General features: G+C 46.5%; 1 protein-coding gene across 12 annotated transcripts in view; it reads right to left on the reverse strand.

Moving 5' to 3' along the window:
* KIAA1328 overlaps positions 1–13,843 on the reverse strand; it is a 237,467-nt gene that overhangs the window by 66,539 nt on the left and 157,085 nt on the right. For all 12 annotated transcript variants that reach the window (XM_083466011.1, XM_083466016.1, XM_083466021.1 and 9 more), the window contains 2 exons: positions 7,178–7,845; positions 1,217–1,321 (listed from right to left, as the gene is read on the reverse strand). In XM_083466011.1, the coding sequence (XP_083322137.1) occupies positions 1,217–1,321; positions 7,178–7,845 (773 nt within the window). The remainder of the gene's footprint in view (positions 1–1,216; positions 1,322–7,177; positions 7,846–13,843) is intronic.

Below are 13,843 nucleotides of genomic sequence, written 5' to 3' on the forward strand. Positions count from 1 at the left end.
TTGCTCATTGGTCAGACAAGGGTCACCAATGGAAACTGAAGGCACTACCTTCAAGACAAGGAAGCAAAGTCAGACATGCAGATCTGAACACAGCACTAAAAAGCCAAGTTCAGTACAACTGGCTTTGTTTCGAAGGCAAAATGATGGTGTGGGCAGCACACGCTGATGCACGTTTACTCAGAAGCAAACCGAATTGCATTCAATCCAGCCCTCCACCTGCCCGGAGAATCGAGACCTTTGCGGGGGTCGTCCCTCAGCCCACTCTCGAAGCCCAAACTTAGAAGGGAACTTTTCCCTGCATTTGTTGCTGCAGCAAAGGTCGAGGCAGCCCTCGAGGGATGATTCAGAGATCAATGCTGGCTACAATCACAGCCCCAGAACTGGAGAAGCGTAGTGTTCAAACACAGAAAGTGAACATTGAAAACCTGGGCTATGAAAGCACATGACACCCAATGAGAAAAACACAGTGAGTGCTGCCCAGTGATTGCTCCTGTCTCTCCCGGTGCAGGCACTTATTATAAGGAGTTCCGCATTTGCATTAATTAACGGAGAGATAGGCAGACCCCGTGCAACTCTGCCCATCCTGGGGTAGGGCTCAAGGAGGCGCCCTCTGTTCCCCCCGTGATTATTAGCACTTCTGTACAGAACTCTGCTTCCGCACTTGAAGAACTACAGACCTGGGTCAAACTAGAAAGGTTGCCAGGGGACACTTTTTCAGAGCACCTCCGCTGAATTTCAACTCCAGTGCCACCCTGTTTGCTGCCTGTTTTGGGGCCCTCTCTCCCTCCTGGCTTTGTGCCATGTGAACCACTTCCAAACCTCTCTCTTAAGCTTGCCGTCTCCAATAAACGTCTGTTTCAAACCCTGCCTTGGTCCTGGCTTCTTTGACGCCCTGGCCTGATCCTGCTTCACCTCTGAGCTCCATCTGAGAGCCCCTAAGTGACTGCCTTTAATACAGGCTCCCAAGGTCTACTTTCAAGGACAGGAGCCCAGGTCCAGGTCTCTCCACCCGCCACCCCACACTCTTTATTGACTATATTGTCATCCCATGATGTTACTTCCATTCTTTTTGGCTTGAAGCATTTAATCCGAGAGAAGGGAGGGAGAGGCGAAAGAAAATATGTTTTTTAGCATTCTGTAAAGCCCTTTAGACAAATCATAAAATATACTGACACATGAAAGTGCTTAACAGAGGAGCACAAGACCAAGGTATTACCTGAGGCCCCCACAAGTGCCATTCATCACTGGGGCCAAGCCGCCTGGTCTCATCAGCACTTCATCAATGAGCAGTTCTTCCGAATTAGGAGGCTGGCCTTTAAACCTGGGGTGGGGAGAGAAGAGCCACATATCACAGTAAACATGCACGGTGCTGAGCAGCCAAACCTTCGCCCCTTCTCTCCCTCTCCCCCTTTACACAGCAAGTAAATTAAACACTTAAACTGCAATCCTACCCACACTTAACTGGAAGTAAGTGCCACTGACGTCAACAGGACTTATGTTTGAATAGACACGCCTAGGCATGAGCCATCGGCCTCCAAGCCAAAAACCCCTAGATTTATTAGAATCCGGTATTATTTTCTATGGAGGGGGCAGTTCCACGAATACTCCTTGATGCAGTCACAAAAGAGCGGTGCCAGGTACTGAGGTCAAAAGCAGTGCTGTGTGCTTGCCCACCAGATCTCTCAATTGCTCGAGGAGTCACTGGATGAGGGCATCGGAAGCGGGCTTTTGAATTCTGAATTTCAAAAGTCCTCAAAATTTTGTTATTGCGATCAGCGAGTTCCGCAAATGTATTGCCAGTTGGGCAAACTTGCAAAGAATGCCAGCTCCATTCATACAGCAACATTCCAGACAGAAGAATGGTTTGTTTCCATCCCTCCACCCTGATAAATTTAGCCCAGAGGAGAAAATACAATTTTTTAACAGAAATAGCAATTTATGGAACGTGTAACTGAGGCCACGAATAGGTTAAATGGCTTTAAAGAGGGTAAGATTATTTAGGTAAGAACGTGTTGAACTTGCCATTATTAACTAGAACACGGGTAGGCAAACTAAGGTCCAATCACCTTCTAAATCTGGCCCGCAGATGGTCTGGGAATCAGCGTGTTTTTTACATGAGTAGAAAGTGTTCTTTTATTTAAAATGCATCTCTGGGTTATTTGTGGGGCCTGCCTGGTCTTTTTACATGAGTAGAATGTGTGCTTTTATTTCAAATGCATCTCTGGGTTAAAAAAAAAAAAGGAGGGAGAACTATTGACTTCATGTCTTGTGTGTCGTGGGCATCTCAGAGGCACCTGGCTGGCCAGTGTAGAAAAAAGGGTGCTGAACTACGTGGATTTTTAGTCTGATTCAGCTACAGGGCTCTTCCGGCACCATTACTGCTATCATGAGGTCTGGCAGCTGTGCCATTCTATGGGTGGCACCCAATGCTCTTGTTACTTTAGGGTTTATGCTTTTGCAATGGAACTTTCCCCAGCTCCTTGCCCCACACCTGTTCTGGAAGGCTGAAGGGAAACCCACAACAGATTTAGGGGGAGGAGAGGGGGGACAGTTTCGTTGTGCAAGTGGCAGCACTACTCTGGATACAAGCCTCTGTTTACAACTAGCTAGCTAGCACACACACAAACAGAGAGTATCGAGACAAGCTGGAGAGCTGAGTTTTGCCAAAAGGAAAAGAAAAATGTTGTGTTTCTCAGCTAGTCTCTGCAGCCATTTAGGTTGTATTGGTGCACTTTAGCGGGGCTGAAAGTCGTGACTGCCTAGCAAAACCTTAAAAGAAAAAGGAAAAAGTTTTCATGCCTCCGAAGATGGAGGTTGTATTTAGCTATCATGGCTAATACTGTTGAGAGACCCATCTATCCTCCATGAACTTAAATTAATCAATACATGGGAAGGAGCAAAGCGGAGACAGTAAAGGATGCCTCTGGTCTTCCTTTTGCAGCTTTTCTGCCAACCAGCACTTTACAGAACGTGCAATCTTCTCAGCAGAAGCTGGATGCAGCAGATGTGAGGATACACAATAAGAAAAGCGTAATTGCAGAGGCATTTAAGAGTCCCGTCGTTGGGCAGTGGATGCCCCACAGAGCACTCCGAGAACGACTTTCAAAACAACAACATTGCCTCACACAGACTTCAGGCCTTCCTTTTCTTCCTCCATTAGCAGGAACATATGCATGGATTAAAGATATTTGATCATTAAAAATCCATCTGCTCCTACTTAGTTCTTCACCTTTGTTTGTGACCCCAGTAGTCTTCTAAAGTACACAGCTCTGATTGCCTCTGATCAAACAGGCATTTTAACAGCCAAAGCAACACAGCTTGCTTTTGAACAGCATCTTACAGACAAAAGAAGAGATCAGGGAGGGAACCTTGGGAGCTACTCTGTCCTTGCTGGCCATTGACACAGAATGCGACCTCATCCTGAGCTTTTATGCATTTATTGGTGTCTGGAGTTCCCGCTCCTCTGCTGCCCCCCCCCCCCAAGTTAATTTTGGGAAGGGGAAGAGGGCAGAGTGCCCTTTCAGGCAGTCTCCTCTACATGGCTATACTTGCATGGAGGAAAAGAGCAGGGCTGTGTCCTTTGGCCCTGCCTAGTTCATCTAGCCGGAGGAGACTTTTGAGAGTCTCATGGACTGCAAGAAGATCAAACCTCTCCATTCTGAAGGAAATCAGCCCTGAGTGCTCACTGGAAGGACAGGTCCTGAAGCTGAGGCTCCAAGACTTTGGCCACCTCATGAGAAGAGAAGACTCCCTGGAAAAGACCCTGATGTTGGGAAAGGTGGAGGGCACAAGGAGAAGGGGACGACAGAGGACGAGACGGTGGGACAGTGTTCTCGAAGCTACCAGCATGAGTCTGTCCAAACTGTGGGAGGCAGTAGAAGACAGGAGTGCCTGGCGTGCTTTGGTCCATGGGGTCACGAAGAGTCGGACACGACTAAATGACAACAAGTTCATTTAGCAAGCACACTACTCTGTGGAAGAGGATCCCTAAAGAGGGATCAAGGACTGCCTTAAACTCAAGCGTGGTCTGATTTCAATTCCAAATGGGTTTAGGGGTGTGTGCAGAGAGATAGTCCATTTTTTCCATGATGCCCAGTCATGAAAACATGGACAGCTACTGCAAAGGAAGTCATGAAAAGAGCTACTGAAGTAGCTGGAGGGGTGTGTGTGTGTGTGTGTGTGTGTGTGTGTGTGGCAAACCCATGGTCAGATCCCTGCTTAGCTACAAAAAGTAACTGGTCAGGCTTGGCCAAGTCACCACCTTTTACTCCAACCTGAGACTAGAACAAACTCCTTGAAGGAATTCAACAGATAACTCTGCAGATGGAGAAATCAAAGGACGGGTCATGTCGTATTAAATGGCATGGGAGACTCCTCAGCTCAGCAGTAATGAATATGTTTTGATTGCAGAAGGTCATAGAATCAAAGAAATGTAGAGTTGGAAGGGAGCCCGAGGGTCATCTAGTCTAACCCCCTGCAATGCAGGTATCTCAATTAAAGCATCCATGACAGATGGCCATCCAACATCTGCTTAAAAATATCCAAGGAAGAAGAGTCCACAAACTCCCAAGGAAGACCATTCCACCGCCAAACAGCTCTTACTGTCAGTTCTTCCAAGTGTTTAATTAGAATCTTGTAATTTGAAGCCATCGGTTTGAGTCCTACCCTCCAGAGAAGGAGAAAACATCCTCCATGTGACAATCCTTGATATAATGTGAGCTCCCAGCACCTCACATGAAAGAAACTAAGATGAGTTGAGAAAGATTTTTCTTGGCCTGTGTCTTGAGAACAAGAGGCTGAGTATTGTTTCATTTCCCACAAGGCTTCTGAAGGTGGCACAAATGGTGAGAATCAGCAAAGCCCGCACAATTTATCTTATTTGCAAATTTTGTATCCTGCCCTTCCTCATGAAATGAGGACGAGGCAGGCCACAAAACTACTAAAAGTGACTAAAAGAATAATTAAAACATCTAAGACCCATAATCCATTTTTAATACGACATCCCCCACCATCTGTCAATCTCAATGTAAAGTTACTGCTGAATATTCATAGGCCTGCTGGAAATGGCTTATTTTCACCTGGTATTGAAAAGGAACCATTCTCAGCACCTGCCTAACATCGAGGGAAAGATAATTCCACAGTCAGAGGGCCACCACCAAGAAGGCCCTATCACACATCGCTGTAGCCCAGGTATTTTTTTGGCAACAACCAAAAGGGCCTCCTCAGTGGACTGGGACAATAGGAGACAATTGGCTACAAGTCCTCACACACAGAGAGAGGACTTGCAGGAGGCAAGGAGATGGTGGCAATTACAATGTCTGGCTTGTAAGGGAAGTCAAAAGTGGTGGACCTCTGCGAACATAATTTGTCTTAAAAGATCTCAAGTTAGTGTTTAAAGTAAGGGGACACACTATGCAGTTCACAACACTATTTCTCCTTGGTTTTTGAGATTTATTGCCATTGTACTTCTCCATCCTCCCAAACAAAATTCTATGCTAGACTGTTATGGAGATAAGCTTGAAAAATACGATGGTTCCATGTCCTGAAGTCTCAGAGGCCTCAGTACAACCAAGCTTCCAAAACACATGAATTACAAGCTTATCTCACACAAAAAGTGAAGAAAAGGAAGGAAGCCATCGAATGCAGGTTATTTTGTGATGAGATGGCATGGAAGTCGGTTTTGGTACCTCTTTGAAATCAAAACCTCCCTTGAGGAAATGCTATAATACTCGAAACATATCGGGCAATAAATAATCTTCTAGCACCTCTGAGATTTCTTCCCCTTTCTGCCTCACACTCAAGTACCCAACTCAAGAGTAGCTCTGTGCTGTAAGTGGCAATTGTGTTTGCTGTGGGCGTGCTGGTGTTTTCTGCCGCAAATGCTTAAAGTGTGAATGACAGATGTGCGTCCTTCAACATCCATATACATGCACTGGGAAACCACAACACAAATCAGGGCTCTCAGGTGAGGGTACGCAGGTGTTTAGGCATGCATGCCTGTCATTCACATCTTAAGAATTTGCTATGGGGAAAACCAGTATAACATCAGCATACCCACAGCAAATGTAACTACTACATAAAACGTGGAACCTCTCCGAATAACTCAGGCAGAGATTAGAAATCATGTCAGGTCAGAGCCAGCTGGGTACATGGTGTGAAGTTCAATCCACAAGTCAGTTGTCTACCCCTGCTCTCTACAGGGCACCTAAAAGTCACCCACCCACCCTTCTCAATTGATCTCTACTTGCACAGCCGGATCACTTCTATGCTTCCCCAGTACAACTCCCAGCTTCCATGTTTCAACTAGCTTTGAACTGCCTTCAATCTTTTTCATGCTTAATAGTAGTGATGGGGCAAACGGAAGGAAGCAACTGCTAAAGTCTGCCTTAAATGGCTGAAGCAACTCTCTGAGACCTTGCAGTTGGGCATAGGATGTTTGCTTATGGGCACCAGAGAGTGGGAGTTCACTGAAGTACAGCGGCATCCTCTTTTTGGATCAGCAGCATTAATCCCCCACACAGAACGAGCCTGATGGAGCTCAGAATCTCAAAGAGGCTCGCAACGCATCGTATTCCTCGATGCCATCATTGCAAATGCTAAACTACCACAGTTTCTGAGCCATTTGCAATGTAGCTTTAACCAAATGGTTCCCATGACACCGCAGATGATTAAGGCAGATCACACATCTTTGTGGAACTAATGTCTTTTGGTAAATTAGAAAGCTTGTTGTGTTTTATGAGTTCTTAGGTGGCCTGAAGAGGAATTTAAGAAATGCTCATCTAACCCAGCACCACTGAGTGCTCACTGGAAGGACAGGTCATGAAGCCAAGGCTCCAAGACTTTGGCCACCTCATGAGAAGAGAAGACTCCCTGGAAAAGACCCTGGCTGGGAAAGATGGAGGGCACAAGGAGAAGGGAGCGACAGAGGACGAGATGGTGGGACAGCGTTTTCGAAGCTACAAACATGATTCTGACCAAACTGCAGGAGGCAGTGGAAGACAGGAGTGCCTGGCGTGCTCTGGTCCAGGGGGTCACAAAGAGTCGGACACGACTAAACAACAACAACCCAGCACCAGATATCGGCCTAAGAAAGATGTCAACAGACCCACCCGCCTTCCATAAACCCCAACAGAACTCAAGCAGAAGCCCCATTTCCGACACTCCTCCCCAAACTCACCGATTGTAGTCAAGCCTGGATTGGTGGAGCTGCTGTTGCTGAAGCAGCAGTTTTGCCTCCTGCTTGGCTAACAGATTCTGAAGGCGTTCTTTCTCGATTTCCAGCTCCATCTTCTGGAGCAGCAGCTGCTTCCTCCTTTCTTCCGACAACCTTTTACCGCGCTCCATTTCTTTCGGTCTCAGGTCCGTGCTGCCGTTCAGTCCAGGAGTGTGCGACGGGCACGAGCAACACGCAAAGGATTCACAATGTGGCCCGGAGTGCATTTTTGGAAGGTGGCAGCCCTCTTGGAAAGAGCCGTGATCCGAGCTGCCCGGTTTCTTGTGGAAAGAGCAAGTCTGAAGGGGACAGCTGTTTCTCCTCTGCTCCGCGGCAGGAGTTGCTTTCTTGTGGGGAAGCAACTTTTGCCTCGTTGGCGAGACCACGTTGTTGCACTTACCATGCAACCCATTGCCCATCATGAACTCGTTCCGATCTTCTTGCCGATGACCCTGGGCTGCAACTCGATGGGCATGACTGTTCCTGCAAGGCTGAGACACAGGCATATGGGTAGGACTTCCACGTGCCATTCTGTTGTTCTTGTATAAGGCCTGTGATTGAGCAATGCTAAGGTAGGATCCGTCCAGTTCCGAAGATGACAGAGGTTGACAAAGGCTTCTGTGGTTGGACATCTACAAGAGAAAGGCAAAAACAGAAACCAACCCACTTTACTTTTTTAAATTTCCATTTAAAATATGTTTAATTGTTTCTATTCTAGTTCTCATCGCTGGCTCACAGCGTTGAAAACTTGTACCAGCACCAGTAAACTTGCAGCGGTTTGATGATCGACACCTAACGCAACTCAACAGAAAATGGGTTTCAAGTGGAAGAGAGGAATATGCTATCAAATCTGCAATTTAATTCCGTCTACACAGGTACAATAAATATAAAAACCACTGCCTGCAGGATTTGGGGCATAAACAAGGTACTTCAGCCTATCAAGGAGTTGCGAGTATCTAGGGTTACATAAAATCAACTTGAAGTGTGGCAAAAAAGCATTAAATGTTAATGTCTGAAAATGTTTAATTTTGAATACAGAGCCAAGAAATCCATTCAGCCACTATAAATACTGTCTGATTGGCCATTACACAGCAGGGGATTTGATGTAAAACATTTCACCTTGCGCTGAATGGGATATTACTTACTGTTGGAAATTTGATGAGAGTTTTTGAAATATCCTTACAGAAACACTGATAAAGAACTAGACCACTTCCTGTAAAATACGGTTCTACATCAAAAGCTGTCATTCAACTACAAAACACGTTTAAATCCTACCACATAAGTGATTTCTTTTTCCAATTAAGTTGGGCTGGTGATGAGAGACTGATAAAACTCCGGAGCTAGAAAGACACGTTAATTTGCATTTGTTGACCCAATCCAAAATGTGAGGAGCGGAGGCGACCCAACTGGGCCCATGGTTCATGTATGTTAACGGGCACTAAAAATCCCAATATGTACCACAGAGCACTCTTGCACCATAGTTCACTGAAGTTAAACAACTGCATTGAATGAGCCATCCCCAAGGCTTGAAATAGATGCTCAAAGTGCTCTTTAAATCTGAGCATTTATTTCAGGAACAATATTGGACCAAAACTGTTTCAGACTGGATTTGTGTAAGAAACCTCCCAACCTTTAAGTGTGTTTAAGCACAAAATCCAAGGTCTACAAAGACAGCAAGAATGTTTTGATGGAGAGCATGGACAGGAAAACCTTAAAACGTTGTTCTGAAACTGTTACAGATAGGTAGCCGTGTTGGTCTGCCATAGTCAAAATAAAAAATTCCTTCCAGTAACACCTTAAAGACCAACTAAGTTAGTTCTTGGTATGAGCTTTCGTGTGCATGCACACTGGTATCTGAAGAAGTGTGCATGCACACGAAAGCTCATACCAAGAACTAACTTAGTTGGTCTTTAAGGTGCTACTGGAAGGAATTTTTTATTCTGAAACTGTGTATAACAACAGCCTGACAGCTCCTTCTCTATCACAACTTACAGCAACAAACACACCCAAATGGAACGTTCTCGGAAGGGGAAGGGCTAGGAATGACTCCCTGTCCGAAACCATGGACAGCCACTGAACCTGGCTGACCCACATGGCCCGAATTATCAGCTTCCTAGAGGCAAAGAACATTTCCCACAATGCTCAAGGATGACACTTCCTCAGGGGAATGACCCCCCCTTCATCGTAAGACCTCAGGACGGATCACAAAATAAATACAGGACAAAAATAAGTAAAACAAAACAGCAAAACAATAACACCCCCTTCCCACCGACACATTTAAACAGCTGTAAGACATTAACCAGGGATGCGGGTGGCGCTGTGGGTAAAACCTCAGCGCCTAGGACTTGCCGATCGCATGGTCGGCGGTTCGAATCCCCGCAGCGGGGTGAGCTCCCGCCGTTCGGTCCCAGCTCCTGCCCACCTAGCAGTTCGAAAGCACCCTTAAGTGCAAGTAGATAAATAGGGACCGCTTTATAGCAGGAAGGTAAACGGCGTTTCCGTGTGCTGCGCTGGTGCAGGCTCGCCAGAGCAGCTTCGTCACGCTGGCCACGTGACCCGGAAGTGTCTCCAGACAGCGCTGGCCCCCGGCCTCTTAAGCGAGATGGGCGCACAACCCCAGAGTCGGACACGACTGGCCCGTACGGGCAGGGGTACCTTTACCTTTACCTTAAGACATTAACCAGTCAAAGGCCTGGTTGAAGATGAACATTTTCGCCCAGCGTCTAAAAGAATACAATGAAGGTGCCAAGAGAACCTCCCTGGGGAGAGCTTTCCACAAATGGGGTGCCACCACAGAGAAGGCCTGTTCTTGTGCTGCCACCCTCTGGACCTCACATGCAAGAGGCACACAGAGAAGGGCCTCAGAAAATGATCTCAGGGTCCGGGTAGGTTCATATGGAAAGAGGTGAGCCTGAGCAGTTTAAGGCCCCTTTTTCAGATTTGTAGTGTTTCCCTTGTCCAATGGGCTCAGGACATAGGTTTCTATCTCCGCCACCCCCCAATAACCGTGGGAGATAGATCACCAGGGTCTTTATGGATGAAGTGGTTTTGAACATGCACCCATTCCAGTCTCCATCTGTAGCCTAGGCTTGTTTTATAGCTTACTACTCAGGGTTTGCCTGGGGTGAGACAAACCATGCGTCTGGGTTCAAACTCATTGCTAAGTCAAACCATGGCTTGGTTCACAGCAGCAGGGAGACCAGAGGAGGAGGAACACTGTTTTCTCTTTCATGCTAAAGGCGTTGTTTGGCTCAGCATTGGGCGCTGTGGTCTAAAGCACTGAGCCTCTTGGGCTTGCCAATCAGAAGGTTGGCGGTTCGAATCCCTGCGGCGGGATGAGCTCCCGTTGCTCTGTCCTAGCTCCTGCCAACCTAGCAGTTTGAAAGCAGGCTAGTGCAAGTAGATAAATAGGTACTGCTGCAATGGGATGGTAAACAGCATTTCCATGCGCTCTGGTTTCTGTCACGGTGCTCTGTTGTGCCAGAAGTGGTTTAGTCATTGCTGGCCACATGACCTGGAAAGCTGTCTGTGAACAAACTCCGGCTCCCTTGGCCTGAAAACGAGATGAGCGCCGCAACCCCATAGTCACCTTTGACTGGACTTGACCCGTTCAGAGGTCCTTTACCTTTGTTATATATACAGTGGTACCTTGGGTTAAGTACTTAATTCGTTCAGGAGGTCCGTTCTTAACTTGAAACTGTTCTTAACCTGATGCACCACTTTAGCTAATGGGGCCTCCCACTGCCGCTGCACCGCCGGAGCACGATTTCTGTTCTCATCCTGAAGCAAAGTTCTTAACCCGAGGTACTATTTCTGGGTTAGCGGAGTCTGTAACCTGAAGCGTATGTAACCTGAAGCGTATGTAACCTGAGGTACCACTGTATCTAGTCCTGCACTGTCTGCTCTGACTGGTAGTGGCACTCCAGGATTCCTAGCAGAGGCCTTTATGTTCACTTGCTGTGAATTGGAGATCCTTGATTTGAACGGAGATTGAACATGGTGCACTCTGTGCACAGCGTGTTTGTCCCACCACGCAGCTCTGGCTCTCTCCGGGGTGTTTTGCCAAGAAGTCGAAAATGGCAAGAAGCTCCTATTAAGTGCAGCTCCTGTGCTACAGCATGTAGCTGGGCACTCGGTCCAAACTCCACGTTTTGGCAAGAGTCGGAGAAAGTCAAGAAGAAATTATTACTTATTTCTCAAGCACTATTCAAAATCTAAGCTAGGCTTGCCTGCCTTTATCCTCCTCTCCAAGGGAAGCATTTTTGTTACCCCTCATTGCCAGGTGCGTTTCTGGCACTGTGCAACAGGCTGCTGTTAAGCTATCAAGATAGTTATGCCAATCTTTTGTTGAAAGAGTTATTAGGAAAGAATTTACTTAGAAGAATATGCAGAATTAAAACTTAAGTGAAAGATATCTGGCATTCAGACTCATTCCTTTTATTGCCCAATCTTTTACTGAAATCTCCATTACAAAAAAAAAAAGTCTAAGATTAATCATTACAAAGCACCTAGATGGGACAGAGATTGCCGATATTAATACCCCAAGATAAATAAGGCAGATAACCATGTAAAAAGGTTAGTTGCCTATTTTCTTAGCAGGAGATAAAGTGCCATTGTTGCTCATGAATGATGTATGATGATGATTGCTGTATTTCAAGTGTGCCATACAAAAAAGAAAGGCAAGGGGGGAGAGACAATGAGAAGGTAATAGTAACAGCGCTGCATTGTTCTCGTTTAGCACAGAGCGATCATCGGCAGGAGTGAAGACGTGTGGCTTACAAGGAATCTCTTACGGCAACAGAGAACGAATCTCTGCCAAAGCGGAATCCGCAGCTCATGTGATGGGTGCCTGCTTTCTGCTTTAAAATAATTCTTGTAAGAGCAATACGCTGTCATTAATTGCTTTAACCTCCTATGCTAAGGATATTTCCAACAGAGGCCCAAGGGTGCAAGACACCCGTTTTCAAAATGGCTTCTGAGGTGACACTGAGAACGATTTTCAACTTAGGTTATTGTTGTTTTTTACAAACTTTACTGAAAATTTTTAAAACAGTTATCAAACACAAAGGGTTGTCTTCCAAGACAAATGTTAAGTCTTGCATACAAACATCCACACGGCATCAAAACAGACTTGGAGAATCTTTTATATTACAATTTTAGTTCATATCCACAGGGTACACATCAAACTAAAGCATTAAAATAGTTTCCCCATAGTGGCTGCTGCAACGGAGGGGAATATAAATTGAGACCCCATGGAGATAAAATCATATTTCTTGTAGGTGCTATATCCACACATATTGGGTCCCAGTTTCCGTGGTGGGATGAGGTGCTCTTTCCCAATGGGAAGCAACTATTTGTCTCACTGTTCACATAAGAAAGAAGATCAATTCTTTATGCTTCGCATTTGGATCGATACAGTTTCCCATCAACAACAGGGCTACCATTGAATTGGGTACAAGATGACAGTGGAAAAAGTCAAGCTCAGAAATCTTAAAAACAACGGACACTCCCACCACATATATGGGAAGGTGCCTTCAAGGGTGAGACAACACTTGAAAGATGCAGGGGCCAACTTGTGTTTTAGGAAACAAACTCCTGCCTAAGAATTACTATACTCATTCCTCTTCAAATCAGTTACTTGCCTTGACTCTTGATGCTCAGTGAGCAGTATTGGCTACTCGGGGGGGGGGGGAGAGAAAACCTCTGCAGCGCTCTGGGCATTCATTCGTGCTGCCCATGACCTGGAAAGGCCTCCATACCTTAAGAGCTATCTGACCCAAGGGCCTCAAAAAACAATAGGCGTTTGACAGGTCCCAGAACCCAAGTTTTGGATTTGCTTAGCTCTTCTCATCCCATCCTAATGCTCACCTGCACCTCTCTCCTTGCACACACACCTGGGTCTTCTTTGTTTCGCAGAGATCAGGGAAGAGACAGAGGCGTCCTCTTTACGTACAAGGCTCGTGGGTGAGGGGAACTATGCAACTCGACAATTTCTGCATGCTGCAGATTTGAAAGAGAGGGCAACGGGCACTTGCCTTGCCATGTGGCATGCGTTTCTCTCATGATGCCCCAACCTTCCCGGGAGGCCTGTGTCTGAAGCAAAAATGCCCCCTCTTCCAGACTTGTGGGACATCAGGACATCACAGGAGAGGGGCTGGGGTCTCTCGGTGCAGCATCCCACTCTCCTCGTGACAGCATGGCTAGCTTGGCTAGCTCTCCTTAAGGGCCGCTAGGTATGCTTCGTTATTAGAGGCTTGGTACTGTAGCATTTCTCCTGCCAACCTAGCAGTTCAAAAGCACGTCAAAGTGCAAGTAGATAAATAGGTACCGCTCCGGTGGGAAGGTAAACAGCGTTTCCGTGCACTGCTCTGGTTCGCCAGAAGCGGCTTAGTCATGCTGGCCACATGACCTGTAAGCTGTACGCCGGCTCCCTCGGCCAATAAAGCAAGATGAGCGCCGCAACCCCAGAGTTGGTCACGACAGGACCTAATGGTCAGGGGTCCTTTTACCTTTACTGTAGCATTTCAGAAGACAAGGCCCCCTTTCCAACCGGGAAGGTGGTATAAAGTTGGCATTAAGCAAGCCAAGCCCTATGTGGATAGGAAAGTCCTGTACTTCTGGGATAGAGCA

This window comes from Podarcis liolepis (assembly GCF_965112155.1).
Source record: "Podarcis liolepis genome assembly, chromosome: 11".
Taxonomy (NCBI): domain Eukaryota; kingdom Metazoa; phylum Chordata; class Lepidosauria; order Squamata; family Lacertidae; genus Podarcis; species Podarcis liolepis.